This window comes from Lethenteron reissneri, chromosome 17, assembly GCF_015708825.2.
Source record: "Lethenteron reissneri isolate LAM-NWPU_2019-01 chromosome 17, ASM1570882v1, whole genome shotgun sequence".
Lineage (NCBI taxonomy): Eukaryota > Metazoa > Chordata > Hyperoartia > Petromyzontiformes > Petromyzontidae > Lethenteron > Lethenteron reissneri.
In genome coordinates, this window is record NC_083795.1 from 4,319,469 (window position 1) to 4,340,488 (window position 21,020).

The 21,020-nt window shown below is 44.6% G+C and overlaps 1 protein-coding gene across 2 annotated transcripts; it reads right to left on the minus strand.

Moving 5' to 3' along the window:
- Positions 1 to 10,413: 10,413 nt before the first annotated feature.
- Positions 10,414 to 19,664, minus strand: LOC133343342 (zinc finger and BTB domain-containing protein 39-like). Of its 2 annotated transcripts, none has more exons than XM_061552872.1 (2): positions 19,603 to 19,664; positions 10,414 to 16,470 (listed from the first exon to the last, which is right to left on the minus strand). In XM_061552872.1, the coding sequence occupies exon 2, from the start codon at positions 16,448 to 16,450 to the stop codon at positions 14,633 to 14,635; it is 1,818 nt and encodes a 605-aa protein (XP_061408856.1). In that variant the 5' UTR covers positions 16,451 to 16,470; positions 19,603 to 19,664; the 3' UTR covers positions 10,414 to 14,632. The 2 variants fall into 2 exon arrangements, with proteins under 2 accessions (XP_061408856.1, XP_061408855.1); XM_061552871.1 differs by having other exon boundaries at positions 19,480 to 19,664.
- Between the last annotated feature and the right edge of the window lie 1,356 nt (positions 19,665 to 21,020).

A 21,020-nucleotide genomic window follows, 5' to 3' on the forward strand; every position in this document is an offset into this window, starting at 1 on the left:
AGGTGGTTAACATCTCGCCACCGTGTCACCCCCAATTCAAGTGGGGTCATAGAAGCGTAGGTATGGGAGTAGAGAAGTACAGAACAGCAGTGGATTTTCCCGCATTGCCCTCCGCTGCCTCCCAGGTAATTCCGTAAACAGAACATGCCAATTGGTTACTAGTGCAGCGCACACATCGGTGTGATGGAGAGCCAAGCCACAACACACCGGTGTGATGTAGAGCAAAGCCACAACACAACCAGTGTGATGTAGAGCAAAGCCACAACACAACCAGTGTGATGTAGAGCAAAACCACAACAGACCCAGTGTGTTGGAGAGCAAAGCCTCAACACACCCAGTGTGATGTAGAGCAAAGCCACAACACACCAGTGTGATGTAGAGCAAGGCCTCAACACACCCAGTGTGATGTAGAGCAAAACCACAACACACCCAGTGTGATGTAGAGCAAAGCCACAACACACCAGTGTGATGTAGAGCAAAGCAACAACACACCCAATGTGATGTAGAGCCAAGCCACAACACACCCAGTGTGATGTAGAGCAAGGCCACAACACACCCAATGTGATGTAGAGCCAAGCCACAACACACCCAGTGTGATGTAGAGCAAGGCCACAACACACCGGTGTGATGTAGAGCAAGGCCACAACACACCCAGTGTGATGTAGAGCAAAGCCACAACACACCCAGTGTGATGTAGAGCAAAGCCACAACACAACCAGTGTGATGTAGAGCAAAGCCACAACACACCAAGTGTGATGTAGAGCAAAACCACAACACACCCAGTGTGATGTAGAGCAAGGCCACAACACACCCAGTGTGATGTAGAGCAAAGCCACAACACACCCAGTGTGATGTAGAGCAAAGCCACAACACAACCAGTGTGATGGAGAGCAAAGCCACAACACACCCAGTGTGATGTAGAGCAAAGCCACAACACACCCAGTGTGATGTAGAGCAAAACCACAACACACCCAGTGTGTATTGTCCTCGTGTAGTGACATGGAATGGGTCACTATGGCGTGTAGCGTGAGCTGCTGGCAATAAGGGTCTCGGCTGCCATAGCAACTCTGTCGGCCAGCAGGTGATGGGGGAGGTAGGGGGAAGGGATGTGGGAAGAGGTGACGGAGGCGTCACGGGAGGGGGCACGGGAGAAAGCCAGGAACCTTCGAGGGGGTTCTGGAAGGGGGGCGGAGCCGAGGCTGCGCTGGGAGGATAAAAGGGAGACCCTGGAGAGGACTCGGGGCTGTTGTTGGAGTGGACCCCTGGAGCTCATCAAGTCTTCGTCATCATCTGGAAGAACGCGTCTCTACCCTCGTCTTCAGCGGTGTGGGGGGTCAGGCAGCCAGTTGCTGTCCTGACCCGATTGTAGTCTCCCCTGTGCCTGCGAAGGCGATAATCAGCAGTGCCTCCTAATAAAGTGTCTCTAACGTGCATCACTAGTCACGAATTGGCATGTTGTTTACGTGACAAACCTTACTAATTGGCTGTGGCGGGTTTAACGACACATATTTACGCGATCTCAGCCCAAAAAAACCCTGTATTATGTATATTTGGAGTTTGCAGGTCTCTCTACACGTGATCGTGTGGATTTTCCTCCGGGGCCACCGTTTTTTCCCTCCACATTTAGAAACACGCATTTAGGGTATTTGGCTGCTGCAAATGTGCACGTGATGAGAAGCCACTTGGTTGAGCGGTCATTTGTGGCCAGGTCGCTTCTGAAAGAGAGCTACGTAGCTCAGTGGGCCTTATCTGGTAAATTAAAATAATGTAATATGTTAATGAGATAATATTAATTAAAAGAAACACACAACAGCCTTCACCTTGCTTCACGTGGAAGTAAGCTTGTTGAACAACACCCGTGGGAAATTCTGAAGTTGCATTCAGCTTATTCGCGTAGGCATAATCGTATACTTGTAAATGTAATTAACGTAGATTTGAGGATTCCACAGCCTTGATTGAAATCCATGTATTTACTTATTTATTTATTCGGTTATCACAAAGTCCCACGAGAAGCTTGAAGCAACTCAAGTAAATCCGATGCCAGACGAAGGCTTCTGAAACGAGGCTGTTGCCTGCTGTGCAATTCTGCTCCTGATGTTATCGTACGCGCTGCTGCTGCTACACACGCCACCTGTTCTACAGAAAGCGATTGTTCGAGAGACAATCAGTGAGGATTACAGATTCACTTGCTGGTGACATTTGCCATCGTGTTACATTCCCACTCTTCATGCATTGTTTGCATTCATGGTGTACGGCGACCGGGTGAAAGGAGGTGAGGGTTTCGCAACAACCGGTTGATGAAGTCACACACAGTCATATCCGAATACTTTAGATTTGACATGTGAATGTTAATTTTTGCATATTGCTCGAGGAAGCTATCTGGAAATCCCCCGAAATAGAACAAAAATAGGCAATTCACTCGAAAAAAAACGTCAACGTGTTTCCACATGTCAAGAGAATAAAGCATGTCAACTATATTTAGTGTGCATTTTGGTCGAACGCCATTTCAGGTATCCACCCGGGAGGGTTTAGAACTTTAGATGCTCCTTCTCGTGTCAGAAAGAAAGAGAGAAATTCAACGTGAGCTGTGCAATGTAGCAAACTTGGAAAGTGATGAGCAGAAGCGCTGGAGAAATAATGGCGTAACAACTTTTAACGTGAAGAAGAAAGAAAAAAAACCCCATTCCAATGCGGAAGACATGCATCGTGACTATGTTTGGCGAGGTGGACACGTTACCGGCAGGGTCTCAGTGCTGTCGGTTCAACACATTGTCTGATAAATACGTACACTTCTATGTACAACGTGCTTTAAAGATGACGAATGCCCATATAATGCTCAACAAACTTAAATCCTCACCTGCCAGTCGATGGATCTGTACGATATGTATTCACTAATCTTCTTTCGTATGGTTGATATAGATGCAGAGCAAAAACTACAATTTCACATTTAGGTGGTCAAGCCAGACAACCGCGTCAGGAGCCAGCGGATTGTATCGCTGTGATGTCTCCTTCGCATTTGTGGATCGTTTGTTCTGGATGACCGCAGTCGCACATAAAGAGAGTTTTCAATTTTACATTTGTAGCATAAGGTATCTGCATCTGCCATGGTTTGTGCAGATGCGGTTTAGGGTGGACCATGAGCTTCGTGGAAGATCAAAACCGGAGATCTTCTTCGTTGGGTAATTCACAAGGTGTTTTGTGAGTTTTACTTATGCATGCGTGCATGGTTCAGGGGTCAAGTTCGCTTCGCCAGCACCATTGATATTCTGAATTCGACTACAGTCAGCACGCCACGACTAAAAACTAATTTCTCGAGTTCGACGAGTTGATGGCTTCAGCACCAAGCATTAATAACTGCACAGATTCAAAGATTTTAGTCCGACATGTAACGAACGCTCTTTGCTGGGCAAATTAAATGTGTCCCTTTTAATTTGGATTCAAGAGGCCTTGATTTGAAGCTTTCGTGACTGCAAGGATTCATACTCTTAGTTCTTTCGGTAAAGTCACGTAGGTAAAAATTTAAATTTAAATTAATGAAAAAAATAAAAACAGTAAAATCACGACGTTTCGGAGGCAACACAAGCTTCCGTCTTCAGGTGAAACTGACAACAGGTGAAACTGAAGACGGAAGCTTGTGTTGCCTCCGAAACGTCGTGATTTTTTTCATTTCATTTTTTACCTACGTGACTTTAACGAAAGAACTAAGAGTATCAAGAGGCCTTATTCAAGTGATTTCCAAAGTGTGTCTGTGATGTCATCTCCCCGGGCGTCTCACTGACCGCTTTCTGCAAGAGTTCCTTGGAACACAGAGATGGCTGCATCTCATGACAAGACCCTGAGCGCACAATTGAAATATAATCATTATTAGCTTTTGACTTGTCCTAATTGAATTTCGATTTAAAGCTTTCGTGACTGCAGGGATTCATCTTCTTGGTTCTTTCGGTAAAGTCACGTAAAATGGAAATAATAAAATAATAAAAATAAAACAATAAAATAATGTCTCCTTCGCATTTGTCTTCTCGACAGACCTGCTCTTCACCTGAGGACGGCTGCTTGCGTTGTGGCCGAAACGTCGTGAGAATTATTTTGTTTTATTTTTATTATTTCCATTCTACGTGACTTTACCGAAAGAACCAAGGTTGGCCTAACTTGCTCACACCACTGCTGCGAGAAGGGCCTTTGCACTCGCGGCCGCCTCCAGAGAGCCACTCAAAAGGGTATTTCAGCCTGAATCTTTCACGCTGGACTGACACCTTGGAAGATGTAGGAACACCCAACATCTTACCCTCCCACACACGATCTCCCGACCCACTGCGTGTAGGCATTGACAATGCGTGGTGGGCAATAAGGTTGGTGGGCGGTGGGGGACATTTACGAAAGCTTGCCCTTTAGTTTTCAATTGCCACGTTGAGAACAGATGACGCAGCAGTACCTGCCACGAGTGATCTATAGTCTGAAACGAAAACTTGCGTCAGCACAACCAAGCTGCAGTGCTGCTATAACCGCAGCTTGTGGTGCACGCAAGGCCTACTCAATGCTGCCGTGATGGAGCAGTCACATTGTTTGGTTCTGTTGTTGTGCACAATAAACTCCAACTGCGGTCAATAGGCACTGATGGTAGGATGGTTGACGTGGTTCGTTTGTAAAAAAAAAAGTCTTCTGTTGGAGCCACTTGCCGTTTTAATTTAACACGTCAACTCCCTTTGCAGGTTCACCTGGTTTTGCTTGCGTCCCATCGAACCGAACTCTTTTCGAATGCTATTAAGCCTTTAACTATGAGCTCAGAGGTCAGCATGACCGAGTAATATTCCAAAATGTCAATGAGCAAAGTAGTGACGTCCACATATAACGACACTGCCTTTAACAACCAGCGTAGCACATGTTACCGAAGCTTAACAGTAACAGAACTGTCTGTGACTATTCTCAACGCAGATTTAATTGACCTGTTTTGATGTTTTATAGAAATGTTAGACGAACAGCAACAAAGCTCGAACATAGCAACATCGCTCCCTACAGCGAAAACTTGGCAGAAGCCTCTTGAAAGTTGTGTAGAGACTCGGTGAGGTTTCTTTTTGTCGGGATGGTGTGCGGAGTGCATACACCCGAGTTATATTTCAGGCCTCGACTTAACATCGGTGGCACAAGTGATACCTGAACCGATTTTCAGCCTTCCTACCCCTGCCGCGTGTATTGACCAGTGAGGTGAAGTATGGTAACGCCCTCCCCCACGTCCGATACACAGCATTGTGGAAGCCTTCATCCAGCAGTAGATCGACAAGAGATGGGGTTTTTTTGTTTTTATAGATGTAAGATACAGTTACTAACATACTAAAGGAGTGGAATGTGTAAAACACAGATAAGCAGCAGATTTTCAAGTCTTAGAATTAAAAAAAAATCTCTTAGGTTTGTGAAATACAAAGAAAGCGGCATTACAAAGTGACATTCACATTTATTCGACATCAGTATCGGGACACGGATGTCAAGGGGGAACATATATATTTTTTTATATAAATATGGTTAACGCAAACCTGTCAGCCCATACGGGTTAGCCCGTCTTCTTGTACAGGGAAATGTAGTTTTCAGGTCCATATGGCACAACAGCCGTTTCAATACGGGCCAATCTTTTTTTCAAACATCTATTTGTTTGTGTTTCTCGCTTGTGATGGGGCTTTGTAGGATGAACGTTGAGATTCATAAGGGGTACGGGGTGACCAATAAGGTCTGATAAGGGGTTGACAGATGTGATTATAGTAGTGTAGTGTATAGTGTAGTGCAGGGGTCGGAAACCTTTTTTACTGGGAGAGCCATAAAAGCCAAATATTTCTAAATATATTTCATTGAGAGCCATATAGTATTTTTAACGTATAATAAATTAAATATGTCTTACTTTTAATGCGACTTCTGGTCACGGGACCCGTGACCCGTGAAATGTATCTTCAAAACTAATTTCTGTTTACTTTAAAATGACACAGTATTATTAAGCAATATTACAAGTTTTTTAAAATCAGTTCCAAACTGATTTTTTTTTCAACTCAAAATTCTCTGGGAGCCATATGCCGTCACTCGAAGAGCCATATATGGCTCGCGAGCCATAGGTTCCCGACCGCTGGTGTAGTGTATGGTAGTGTCAACCCATACGGTTTACCTCGTATTCTTGTACAGGGAAATTTAGTTTTCAGGTCCATACGGCGTAACAGCCGTTCCAATACGGGCGAATTGTTTATGTCTGTTAGTGTTTCTCTGCTTGTGATGCGACCGTGTAGGATGAACGTTGAGATTTCCAAGGGAGACGGGGTGACCAATAAGGTTTGAATAAGTCTGTAATAAGGTGGTGCACTACTGATACGAGGTTCAGAGGGATGGTTGACAGGTATGAGCACGTGGCTCGAGGGAAATTACTTCACGGACCAAGAAGCACTGGCCCCTCTCGGGCTGAGAACATTCCGTGATTCTTACCACCCCACCCACTTCGGCAGATGTCGTGTGCGCTCACGCATTGCACGACTTAAATGTTTAAAAATATATATTTTACTAGGCAATGCCCACTGAGCTATGTAGCTATTGTTTTTTCAAAAGCGACCCGGTCATCATAATCAACTAAAGTGGCTTATATCGTGTGGAAATGTATATGGAGGAGCCAAATTATCGAAAAGCGCACGTTAATTTTAAATGTGGTGGGGAGGAAAAAAACGGAGGACTTGGATAAAAATCCACGCGACCACGTCGAGAGAGACACGCAAACTCCAAGTATACAGCAACAGGCGTCAGGGGTCGGGAACGAACGCACGACCTCTTGCATACCGGGCGAGGGAGTTAACATCTCGCAAATGCGGCACGACCTTTGCGAGCACACGGGTCGCAGATCTTGCACGCATCTCTTACCGAGAGTTACAACCCTTCGCGTCACGCAGTAATGGGACACTGCAGAGTAAACACTGCACCCCTGTGCGGCCACACGGGACAGCCTTGCAAGTGGACTGCAAGCCACGTCGCATTGTGTTCCAATCAACAGCCGCGGCGCTGCAGGTTGCGTTGAAACATTTCTGCTCAGAAAACTCCACGTGTGGACGTGTGTTCTTCTGCAGCCAGACGCACGACATGTAACGTCCTTAACAAGGAACACATTAAGCTTTTAAACTACTCTCGATTTGCAATTAAAATTACGTGTGCATGATTATATTAAGCGCTACGCATCGATATCCAGTTTCCGCAAAACTGCCTGTTTTCATCTACAAAGATCCCCACAGCCTTTAACAGACTGTTATGGGTAAGTGTTGTTAGCAAGCACCTATTAAGGCCGGTACGTGCAGGATTGCACAGACATTTTAGCGGAAAAAACCCCCGTAACAGTCATTACCACTGCCTTCAAAAGAAGCAGCATATGAGGTTTCATCCGAGTGGTCCCCCGTCTTAACAGCACATCGGCTAGAGGTAAGAGTATCACCTAATAATGTATGTAGTTTACCGAGACAAAGTATAACTTATTATTAATTACATTTGTATTATTAAACAAAACATGTTGATAATTGTTTTGTCAATAGCTTTGATTGAACTTCAACAATATTTGTTTTATATTCAGAGCAATCTGTCGTTGTGGTTGATCGTTAGACGCGTAAACCACAAAGGCAATTAGAAACATCACGTCTACCTTTCATCATTACAAAAGCATGCCTTGACATTATGATGAATGCCTGTTCAAGTGGATACATGTAATATGAAGTGTGTGATGTAATTTTTAAGCCACAAAAACTAAAATGTAAATCACGTGCGACGATTGTGGTAAGCTAACCTTTGAGCTACCCCTATGAGATTAATGCAGAAAAGCCGTGTTTCTTGTTGAAGTTTAACACGTAGGCTTTCGCGACCAATGTTATTCATAATCAACGTTTTTGGGTTTAGATCGCGTTTATTTATAAATGTGTCGTAACCCTCCACCACCCGACACGGCCAATCAGTAAAAAAGTGTCACGTTGCTTTAGCCCACCGGTGTGTTGAAGCCACAACATTTACAATTTGAGTACGACGTTTCGCTGGTAATTGCAACCAGCATCATCGGGCAATTGTTGAAGCTGGGGACTGTGCATTTCAGTGTAAATACAAACGTAGACGACTTTGTAAATACACTGCTTGATGATCTCCCCACACCGTATCCGTCATGGGCATTGTTTTTCCATACATAACCACACAATGCTCGGTGTGGGTTGAATTAGAAACCTAGGACCAGTGGTGCCATTTAATCAACGCCGATTTTTACCCCAGAGCTGAGAATCAAAACCTGGTCGCCGGGTTCATAGCACAATGCTCTCAACCACTGTGCCATTTTGCTCCATACTATTTCAGGTGCACGTGTACATAACATTATACGACCACATTCTAATTGTGCTTCAATAATCCCACCCCCAATATGGGTTTCATTAAACAAGAACCTTGGCTTGATCTTGCCCTAAACAATGTAATCAACTTAATCGGTCTGTACCCTTTGGGTTTTTCGGTAAAGTCACGTAGGTACAAAATTTAAATAAATAAAATCACGTTTCGGAGGCGGAAGCTTGTGTTGCCTCCGAAACGTCGTGATTTTTTATTTTTTTACCTACGTGACTTTACCGAAAAAACCAACGAGTATGAATCCTTGCAGTCACGAAAACTTCAAATCTAGAATTAATCGGTCTGCACGAGATGCTATGCATTCAAGGACTGCTTTGTCAGTTCAGGCAGTACAGGGGGAAAAAAACCGTGCGAGTGACAGAATGTCCAGCCTTTTCACCTAGAGATTGTAACTTACAAATGACAATGTTTGTCATTGTTTAAGTACTTTGCATCTGTCAAATGGGCGAATACTTTAATGCATTGGACTAACTACTCTTGGTCAGATGGACTTGGTGAGAGAAATTTGCCGTGACATGTAAGGATTTACCAAGGGTTGAACAGAGTATGTGATGGAGCGGAGTAGTTGATGTTTTTCTTTAGTTACGAATGAAAGGCTGTTTAAAAATGTGCATACATCAAATATAGCAGTCCACTGCTACAGAAAACCTACTTGTCCACATTACATTTCACATTACCAGTCTGTTACCGTTCTGCGACTGTTGCGAGAAATCACAGAGAACCAAGCTAACAATGACATAAGTATGACTATAACAATGCACAATCAAGCTCAACGGCACCAAGCGATTAAACTGTTAGGACAAACGTAACACGATTTGTGCTTTTTGAAAAAGCGATTACCGTCATGAATACAGAGACGGGACCAACTGCAGAATCCTTTAAATGTCATGCCAATGGTCCATTAAACTATAACGTTACAATGCAGACAAAAAATAATTCCATGACATCAGCCAGTCAGTCAAGCATTGACTGAGAATTCAATGCGAGGCCTTATGAAAAAAACAGACACGCAACGCTGAAGCTAAATGTCACGTGCCACTCAGTCTGCAACCTGCAGGCAGATGTCTGTAACAATGGAAGCCAGTTACTGCTGGACACAGAACTAAATAAACTGGATAATCTAGCATGGGCTTATTCCATCCTGTGTTGCTAAACAGAAAGTATACAATTTATCTATTTAACCATTGTGGAAAGGATGGTATTTTTTTCATAGAGATATAGTTGAGAGCTCAAGCATTATTTGTAAATATTTTGATGTATTTGGATTATGTTAGTCATATGATCAAATGTCTTCCCAACATTCATTTTCCAAACATATTCCTGCCTGCAATATCTTAGGTACCTGAAAATGCCACGTGATAAATAACAGTGGATACTGACATGTGTGGTTAATGAATTAAGAGTGGCAAATCTCACAAGTGTACTATATTATACTATATTATTTTTATTTTGTTTTATTTTTCTACCTATGTGACTTTACCGAAAGAACCAGAGTATATTATACTATGTAACACGATTTTTGTTCCTGGGTAGTGTTATTTTCTAATTGCTTATGCCTCAAAAGTATAGAAAATGCCTATTATCCCCCACAAACTTTGCTTTTGTGACCAGGACTTTACGTAAAGACACAAATGCACGTTTTCGCATTGAAAATAGGTCAATTTCAAAATATCACTGTCCTGAGCAAAGTTTGTGGGGAGTAATAGCCATTTTCTGTACTTTTGAGGCATAAGCAATTGGAAAATAACACTACCCAGGAACAATTTTTTTTTGTTTTTGTTACTTACACAGTGAATAATTATTGTATAGGCCATTTGAAGCGAAATAAGAAAATGTGAGGAATACAGATGGCTACATTGTCACATGACACAATGCATATAAACACAATCGGGATGAATTCAGGAAAAAAAAACATTTTACAAAATGTTGAAGTAAAAAGACCAAGAATACACTAAAAAACATCGGCCATGGTCAATCCATGGCCACATTAAGGCCTCCCTCCCCAAGTCACCACCACCTCCCACGATGATCATCTGCAAACCAGCTTTATTTCACACTAATTCCTCGATGGACATCCTCAGACACATTTCCTTTCCTTGGCTGCCCACTCCATTATTCTTGAGCATCATCCCTTTTATCGGCGTGTCCTGGCATTTGTGAACCACGTTATAGCAGTTATACATACCGATTAAAAACTCTTCTTTTAAGCTTCACCAATAAAACAATTACAAAAACAATCTTGATTTGAAGCTTTCGTGACTGCAGGAATCCATACTCTCTCTGGTTCTTTCGGTAAAATGACGTAGGTAGAACAAAATAATAAAACACGACGTTTCGGCCGAAAGAACCAGAGGATAATTACAAAAACAATTCAGCTGTAAACGCAGCAGACTCCCCTAGATAAATCAGATGCAAACCAAAGAGATTGTTTTAATATATTTATTGAAGTTTTTTCATATTTTCATTTATCTACTTTAGGTTGTTATTTTTAAAAGTATGGTCTGGCGCGTTAAAAATAACCAAAACAAAAAAATTAACTATCCACAACTAAAAATGAAGTTACACACTGAAAATATTTCCATTATCAACATAACATTTTCAGATATATCAGCCTCCTACTGGTCACGAGCCCCCACCTTGCCTTTATCCTTAGAGTATGCAATGAAATGTCATAATTGTTAACAGATTAAAAGGCGAGCAATGCAAACTTGCACATTTATCATCCTTCGAACAGAACGTGCCTAAAAAGACGCAATCATTTTCTCTGACAAAAGTGTTTAGTGGTTTAAATGTCGTTCATCCAAGCTTTTCTATTTATATCCTTTAAATAATAGCTTGGGTGAGCTTACAAGGAAGGTGGGCACTGAACTCTGCAATGAATTATTTAACAATATACACCATATATGAAACATTCACTCTCATGTCAACATTTTAAGCAAACGAGCACACTGCAAGTTGTCGGCATGACAGGCATCATCAGTATTCTTGGGCTGCCACAGAGCCCTCTGCTGGGGCCGTTTCGTTGCAACAGGTCCCAGTGGTAGAATATCCACTTGCTGCGAGAGCAGAGGGCAACCCTTGAGCTTCTGCAATGAAGACACTGAGCGCTGTTTGCCGAGATGGGCCAATTGCGTGGATTAAAGGACACATCTGTTGCGCTGCAATAGTTGAGTCTCACTTTCAAGAACCGTGTTAGCACATGTGTATCGCTACATATATGTGCATGTATATATGCATGCAACACAGCCATTACTTGCATTGGAAAACTGGGGGCAGGATAGGGGTGTATAAGACATATGCTACCCGATCAGTCACAATGGAATAAATAAGCCATGGAAAGCGCCTGTCCATTTGGGAAGACTTCATCCATCCCTCCCAAAAGAGCCTCAGTTTTATGCACTTGTAATGACTTATGTATTCATAAATGCATTTCTTAAAACACAACGAGTTACCTTAACTTCCTATTTAACCACTGCACACCAAAAGGTACATTTGACCCTCCTCATGAGTAAAAATCCAATGCTCTCAATTGTTACACTTTTATTTTATGTTGCAGTCAAAGAAAAGAAACAGTTTTAATGAAAAAGAAGCTGTAAAAGTGGATGGTTAGCGAAGGAGAAACCATGCGCTATTTTCGTAGAACAAAAAGGTAAATATAACTGGCAAGTATAGAGCACAATTGGCAGAATGTTAATTGTTGAAACCGGGACCATTACCAAAGGATGTGAGATTCAGCATAATTATAGGAGTGTTACAAAAATCGCTTACATACATTTTTTACACGTTTATTACAAAATAATTAACAAGACTTCCAATTCAAAACGTGACAATGCAAACTTTAACCCAATCGCCATCACCTAAGCCCAGATTTGTTAAAAGCTTGTTGCAGAATAATTTTGCCATAGAATTATATAACCATGTTTTGATTATAAAACATAACACAAATTGTGCACCATATTTTTACATTGGACGGAATACTCAAAAACTGTCCATGTTATATGGTAAGTTAATGAACATGAAGTAAATGTTCCCTGGTTGGAATATACAAGATACCAGCTTGAAGGAGTTGCTCAGCTGCTTAAGTTATTAAAATTACAAACACCTTTTTTGGTTGTGTTCAGCAGTTGCAAAACGTTTTTAAGTTGCAAAAGGGGTCAGGGTACAGACGCTGCCCGTAGCAAACATGAAATCCATGTCAATTCACACCAAACAGTGGCCATTGAGTAATGGAGAAAAACCAGTGAACCACTTTCCATCAACTACAGCAAGACAGTACGACAAAACCATCCCAGTGTTCGGTAAGTGGCCCTTTAAGGATATAGAGCACAAAGGAAATAAACAAAGCAACATGTCTTTCGTTTTAGTGAAAACTGTGATGGGGTTCTGTGGAAAGTGTTCATCGAACGTCAGCGCATTTGTCAACACGCCTTTTATGTAACAAAAGACAAAAAGTTGTACTTGTGTTGCTAGTTCCGTTACATCTGATAACATACATGTACAGCCCTTTTTTCCCCAATATACTGCTGAAGGAGGGCCTCTCTTTATCCGTCAATGTCATGGAGGATATTTTACCAGAATCCCACTGGACTGGTCGGTGCGAGTTAATGAAAACGTGACACATTTTTTACTGTTTGGCCGTGTCGGGTGGTGGAGGGTTACGACACATTTATAAATATCGCGATCTGACCCAAAAACCTATATTATGTATATTATGAAGGCAAGGGATTGTAGACCCGGGAGCATAGCAGTACAGCACAGCATTGGCTCTTGCACAACCCTCTGCTGCTTGCTATGTCGTCCCAGTCAATAAACCATTGTGCATGTGGCCACCCATCAAAGCATCAGGCATGATTAGCTTCCCAGATCTGGGAATTTCCGAGAGATTTGGTCATAGGCCTTTAAGAAAATTGTATTTATTAACTGGCGACATGACTCGCCAACACTAACCACGAGGTACTTGCAAATGGGAAAACCACGAAGGGTATAAAGCCAAAAATAACACACTTTGGACAAAAAGAAAGTATACGGAGGAGATTATTCACAGCACACGTGATGTGAAAGCCAGCAGTTGATAATGGAGTGACTTCCAAGAATGAATTTCTTCTGCAGAATTACAACTAAAGACTCCCCAAGGTTACAGGCGCAGGAGGCTCTGCTGAGCAGGGATTTTGCCTAAGGGTTTAGTCCAATGTATCTGTACCTCTGTAATCATCTTGCAAGACACCACTTATTTTTAAACAAGGAGAGGTAAGAACAATTGTTTTTTTACCATGCCTGCAAAATATTTTTTTACCATGCAGCAACCATGGCACAAGGGACAGGGTATTCGGGAGGTTCGTCGTAACAGCTTCAAGGCTCCTTGCCGATGAGCATTAGTTTGCGACCAAAAGCCCAGGGAGCCCATTAGACCCAAGTTGAAATAACCAACAGTCAGTGACGACATCTGCCCAATAACATATGGATCATTGTGGACAGTTGCAATCCAGACCTACCGATATGGGGACCAAGAGTTTTTTTTCAGGTTAAGAGCCCAGTATACCCTTGAGACCTGATCATTACATTTTGTGAATGCACCAAAAAAGGAATAAAGAAACATACGGATGCACGTGTTTAAAATTCCCTACGTGAAAGTTGAATGTTATTATAAAGGTAGACAATGCTGTGTATTTTTAAAAAATAGTCCTGCAACACCAGCAAAGCACAAATACAGCATATTACAAACATGCACAAGCTCTCTCAAATGTTGACACGTGTCTTTAGTTTGGCACAATTGTCAGAATGTTTCAGCTGTACAATCCCTTACTTTTCAACGGGATGGATTTTATGTAAAGGTTTATACGCACAACATCATTTAATTGATGAACGTGGAATTATTGGAATGCAGAATGTTAAAAATAATAAATAAAAAGGATTGAAAAAAAGGGGACAAAGGGAAATATATAACTTACTTATGCAGTTATCATAGACATGGGCTGTATGTCAATTGGTCCATTGACGAGGTGTTTGCAAATGTAATATGCAACAGTGTTTGTAAAGCACGCAATACATACGCTGAACAAAAGCACTTATGCGAGATTAAGAGTTCAAAAATGTCAAAATATGAAAACGATACCTATAAGCATCATCAATATAATTAACAGCTTATTTTATTTTATGAACATTTCAAAATAATAATACAAATTACACGCATAAGAAACACTAAGACACACGAAACCCTCGTTGGTTTGTGCCACACGTAAATACGCGTTTACGTCTGGAAACTATTTTCGCCTTCCACCGGCGCAGACGACTGGAATGATCCTGACTGCAGGTAAAAGTGCACGGCCTCCGCCACCTGGGGGTTTCCAGCAAACGAGCCGGACTCCGGCCCCGGCGCGTCCGGCGTAGACACCGCCTCCTGCACCATGCACATGCGCCGCTGGTGCTGCTGTAGCAGGCTCTGGAAAGGGAAGCCCTTGCCACACACGCTGCACTCGTGGATGAACACGCCGATGTGAAGCAGCGTGTGCTTCACTAGGTTTCCGCTCGACGTTGTCTGCAGGCCGCACACCTTGCACACCAGCTTCTCCATGTCCACGTGCAGCCGCGCGTGCCTCCGCACCACCGCCATCTTCTTGGGCACGGCCATGCCGCACACCTGGCACGGCATGGAGCCGTAACCATCGTCCGAGGTGTCCGCTATCCCGTCAGACGTCTGCTGCGGAGGCTGCTGGCGCTGCCAGGCGTTCTGCCGACCGGCGTACGATTTACGCATCTTGCAGTTCTTGTAGTGCAGGCTGAGCCGCGCGGGGGAAAGCAGCTTCTTACCGCAGTCATTGCAGGAGAGGACCGTGATGCCGGCGTGGGACAGGATATGCTCCACGGCCCTGTTGAAGAGGCTGAACTTGCGCCTGCACACCCTGCACTCGAGAGTCTCGCGATCGACATGCATCGTTGCATGCTCACGCAGAGAGGACATGTTCTCTTCCAGGGTCTCTCCGCAGATCTGGCACTGCACGTACCCGTACGCCTTTGGAGAGTCAACAACTGATCCTTCCTCAGGCGTTTCGTTTTTCAAGCCTGAGGCCGTCATTAACGCCGTTGGCATGTACTTTCCTTCCACTCCAATAACGTTATAATCTTGTTCATTCTGCAAAATCTCAATCTTGTCTTCTTTCGCGTGCATTCCTTGGCTACCAACAATGTCGGCAGTGTCGTAGGAACACATATTACTCTCGTCATCCAGCTCTTGTTTTACCTCTATCATGGGGAGGGGCAGCTGTCCATTTTCATCCTCTGTGGACCCGTGCGAGATTCCGTCAGTTCTGACCTGATCTCCGGAGCTCCCATTGTGAAATCCGATAATGGACTGCTGCTCAGAGTTTCTCCTACACCTACCCTGGCTGTCATCGGAACCACTCAAAAATCTCGGACCCAAGGTGGGAAACAGGTCCTTTTCATTTCCGCAGCCCTCAATGGCCGACTCGTGACCTGCATATCGCTCCTGGAGACACTGTGTATTGTTAACGCGCTCAGTTTTTACATCGCAGCTCACCCGCGCTTTCCTGTCTTTGAAGTTTGCGCTCTCGGTTCTCTTTTTCAGCTGAACCAGCTCCCTGACGTCTGCAGTGTATCGCTCCTGTTGCACATCATCATCGAAGGAGGTGCTGGTACCATTTGCGATCTCGTCCACATCGTCGAGCGTTTCCAGGATGGGCTGGATGATCAGCTCGAGCGACTCGAGGCCTAGGTTCTGCGCCGCACTGTAGAGTTCGCGCACGTCACCCCGGCCGACCAACACGTCCCCGCGGTACAGGAAGTCGAGGACCTTCTCAAAGGCCACCACCCCCACAAAGTCCAACACAAATGGACCCAGGCTGCTACAGGGAGCATTGAAGAGAACGGTCCGGAAGTATCTGCAGGTGCTGCTCAGCACGGCCTTGTGGGCCAGGTAGCGCCGGCTCTGCACCTCCACGACGACGTCGCAGAAGGAGCCCGTCTGACGGAGCTCACACAGCTCTCCCAGCAGCTCGGGCATCATTTGGACGTTCTTCAGGCGAAACCCATCCTCCACCGCCTCCGCCATGGTAGACTCCCTTCTGTCAACTAAAGGAGGGGGAAATGTGTGTTGGAATTAGTAAGAGCAGGTAAAACAAGCATTTCCTTATGTTTATGAAAAAAATTAATGTAAAGTTTGGCAAGCCACAAAATGACGTCCTGCTTGGCATTTGCGCACGGGCTAATGATGGCCACAGCAATAAAGCTGCTGGGTGCTGATAACATTAGCTTGCAGGTATGAGTTCATATCGCACACAAAAAAACCCTCAATAATCTTACCTATATTTCAGAGTTTTTTTCAATGTTACAACGTAAAAGAAACCACTGTGTTAACGTATGCCAATCAATAATGTTTAGCATGCCAAAATGAAAATTAAAGCACAAAATCTAAGTCCACTCATCATTCTGGTTCACATACAGTCAGCCTCAATTCATATTTGAAAAAGATGTGCATTCATTCAGCTGTTTAACAACCAATGTCAGCTGCGTGAGAACCACTAGGGTATAAAAAAACTGTTACTGGAGATAAGGGTCAGTGTGTGATATGCACACCATAGTAACTTTTTCAGACTAATTTTATACTCAATGCTTTACATTCCCCCTATTGTTTTAAATAAAGGATACTCAAATGAATTGTATAATTGCAGTACTCACTATTGTTATTTTTGTTAAAAGGTTTCCTTTTGGTTGCAACAAGCGATTGAGCTGGTCACACAGGCAACATTGCTCTCAATGATGCAGTGCACATTCTGCCAACACCTCCAAGACCAATTAAAACAGGAACACATTGTAATACACATCTATACCGTTAACTTAATTCACTTTAAAAACATAATTAAAACTCATTTTTATTATGAACGAAGTTCAGGAGAGACAACCTAGGTACACAGCTACAAGTGATGTTTTATTAGCTGGGTCTTCTCCTTCAACAGAAATCACTAATTTCATTTTATGCTCCTGTGATGAAAGATTGGCGCAATTATCGAAACTGAGTTAGTTTCCATCAGGCAACTTCAAGCTCCATCAGTTGGACAGTCTATCTTTAAATAAATTAATCGTCTAAATGTACATACTGCATGTTCATTCAGATGAAAAGATTGACCGACAATGATTCGAGTTTATCATGTCGGATAACCATCACGAGACGAATGTTAAAATACCATCCACCAAAGGATGTAGAATGAATTGTGGAGTATCAAAACTCACTTTTTACTTATTATAAGCTGCATTGTGTTGAAGTTACAGTATCCTCTTAAGGGGGCAAAGGCTGACAGCCTTTTAACAATACTCATACAGTATGCGATGTTTGCTGGCGAGGACGTCCAGTCACAAGTGATTGAGATGCAAGGTGAATAGGACCTTCCTCGCGTTACTCGCGACTTTTGTGTTTAGTATTTTTCTCTATTCGTGTTTCTGAACAATGGGAATTCCACCCCCCCCCCCCCCAAATGCTGTCTGTGCTTTTATTTTATTTTTTCCTTCAGTTGGTTAGGGTAAAAAAAAGCATTTGAAAACAAAAGGAAAGCGAGCGGCTATGCAGCGGCTGGCAACAACGGCTGGTGGCCTGAAAGGCAGAGCAGCAGATGGGGGGAGGAGGAGGAAGGGAAAAAAGAGACGGAAGACAGAACTTGGCCCAGACACACACGGCCAAACTACGCTTCCAGCTTTAGGGCGTCTCGTGAAAATATCGTCGACTACAAAGCCGGCGCACAATACACCGGGCAACACCGCAAATGCGCCCCCCTTTACTCAGTGTGCTTGCAACACACCTGGGGCAGCGAGGGGCATCGTTTTGCCAGGGCTAGCTCAGCGGTTTGACACTGTAAATACACCATGCACTCGGACAACAAAGGAAGGCTTTTAACCGCACCTCAACCCACGCTACTAGACAGAAGCGGCGTACATATAACGCTCCACGTACATATACCGCTCCACGAACATATACCGCTCTACGGAAATTCACCCCCCCCCCCCACCTTACTGCAGTATCACAGTACAGCATCGAGCGGCGTTATATACGTGGGACCGATTGCACGTACGGTTGGGTTACTCAATCAACTTCTACCCACGCGACTCTGCGTGCAACGATAAAATCGTGACGATTAAACAAAATAAATGGCACTTACAATGGAAGTAACAGTCCGACTAAATGGCATTATCGAGAGAGAGATGACACGCCGGTGCAAAAAAGGTACCAATAATTAATAATGGGACTCTCGATTATTTAAGCCCAAATTGTGTGCCGATGAGACCCAGGGGGAGGAGGAGGAGGCCCGAATCCAGTCCGGAGTTTTCTTGCGCAAACAAATGCCCGTGGGGGAACATATAATTGCTTGGAAAAAGCCAACGAATAAGCTCTCCGGACCTAACAAAAACAAAAACCACCGTAACGTCACGTCACGGTGGGAAGACGGTCAGAGCGAGTGCCGCGTGTCTCAGACTCCACGTAGAGCGCCTCGACTGCGCTGGGACCGCGATTCCTCGAGGTACCGGGGAGAGGTGGTGGTAGGGGGCGGCCGGAAAGCGGCCACGAGGCCTCCTCATACAGCCACTGACCAGCCTCGATCCCAGGCGCCACCGGCGGCGTTAGAGAGGCGTTCAACCCTCGTCCTCCTCCTCCTCGACACCGACGGCGAGACAAGTGCGGGATAGGCAAGCCACGCGTCTGATATCCACCCCCACTCACCACCACTCACCACCACCACCACCACCACCACCCACCACGCATCCGGCACGGCGCCTCCATTGAGCGGCGGGGCGTGTGGGAGAAGACGAGGCAGGCCACTGGGACATTCAAATTCATTGTCTCACGCCAGCCCCGGCGGGCGGCATTTTCCCCATTGTACTGCACAGATCGCGTGCCCGCCACACAAACCCCCCACTCGGGCCCTGGTGGCGGCAATAATGTGCCTACCTTTGCGTGCGTGTGTGTGGTGGCGGGCGTATGTGTGCGTGTGTGTGGCGGCCTTCAGCAACAAAAGCGTCCGTCGCCACCGAGTGAGGGCCCCCGAAATGATTGTGTCTTTTATCCCTCCAAGGAAGACGCGAACGACTCACGCCGTGTCGAGCAGAGCGGGTGGCAGAGGGAGGCGGACCGCTTCGTGTTGACAAGAAGACGACGACGACGAGAAGGCTGTGGCGATGAGTGGGGGAGAGAGAGAGACGAAGGGCGATGAGTACCTCACACGCGAAGGCCGCCACCGCCGCCTGCCTTGCCGCCTCGCTCAATCGCTCAGCCAGCCTCCCGCTTTTGCCCTTTGACCCCCCCCCTCCCCCGTCGCGTGACGTCACTGCCTGCCGACGTCACCGCCCGCCGTTTCCTGTGCGTGACGTCATTGCTGGTTGACGTCACAGCCCTCCTTCCCTCCTCGCCCGCCGTTTTTTGCGCGTGACGTCATTGCTGGCTGACGTCATAGCCCTCCCCCCCTCCTCCTCGCCCGCCGTTTTTTGCGCGTGACGTCATTGCTGGCTGACGTCACAGCCCTCCCCCCCTCCTCCTCGCCCGACGTTTACTTCGCGAGACGTCACGGCCGTGAGATGGGCGGGGCCTGCTAAGGGGGTGGCAGTTGTCGCCGTGGTAAGACGAACGCTGATTGGCTGAGAGGCGAGTTTAAATAGTGGGGGCGGGGGGGCGGGGGGATTTGTTCTCCTGCCTCGGCAGCTCTCCGACTATATATTTTTAAATCCTTTATATTAAGTTCGCTTGCTTGCTTGCTTAGGACCGTGCAAATATTTCAGTCGTTTTTAACCCACTTCCCGTGATCCAATCGAACGTGACAATGCATTTTCGTGAAACTATTTTTCCAAAATTTTACACTGTTTAGGGAATTTTTTTTAAATTTAATTACCAATTGCTTAATGCTGCCAGACAATCATCTGACCCATAGGTGGCAGCCATCTCAAGCCAGAGGACGATTGCTTGTGTTGCGATCGAAACGTCGTGATAATTTTATTATTTTTGTATCTACGTGGCTTTACCGAAAGAGCCAAAGAATATGAATTCCTGCAGTCACGAAAGCTTGCAAGTCAAGATTTTATGTGGCGCCCTTTACACAGAGGCTACGTAACGCGTTAAGTCTTACCCATTTATAATGAGAACGATATGAGTTCCAGTTTAGCACGTAGGCTTTCGCGACCAATATCATCTATAATACAGTTTTTTGGGTTTGATCGCGTAAACAGCACGAATCGGCATGTTCTGTTTACGTGACAAACGTTACTAATTGGCTGTGATATTGGTGGCGAAAGCGTACGTGTTAAATAGACAACTAGAATAAAAAATAAAATGCACGCATAGAGCATCCATAATACAAGGCTTCATTATACATTTACTTACGTATGTTATTCCCAAATAATTTGCTCGTCGTGTACTCCTGAGCAGACTTACAAACTGCCCGCGTACCCCTAACCAGCATTACGTTGTACACACAATACAGTCTAACATGGTAATGTCTCACATTCACATAGCCACTTCCGTGCCCTCTAATTTCTCACATTAACATCATGCTAATCTCTCACATTAACACAGCCACTTCCGTGTCCTCTAATTTCTCACATTAACATCATGCTAATCTCTCACATTAACACAGCCACTTCCG

Coding starts and splice junctions, on each gene's coding strand:
- LOC133343342 (XM_061552872.1), bottom strand. CDS start 16,450: ATGGCGGAGGCGGTGGAGGATGGGTTTCGCCTGAAGAACGTCCAAATG.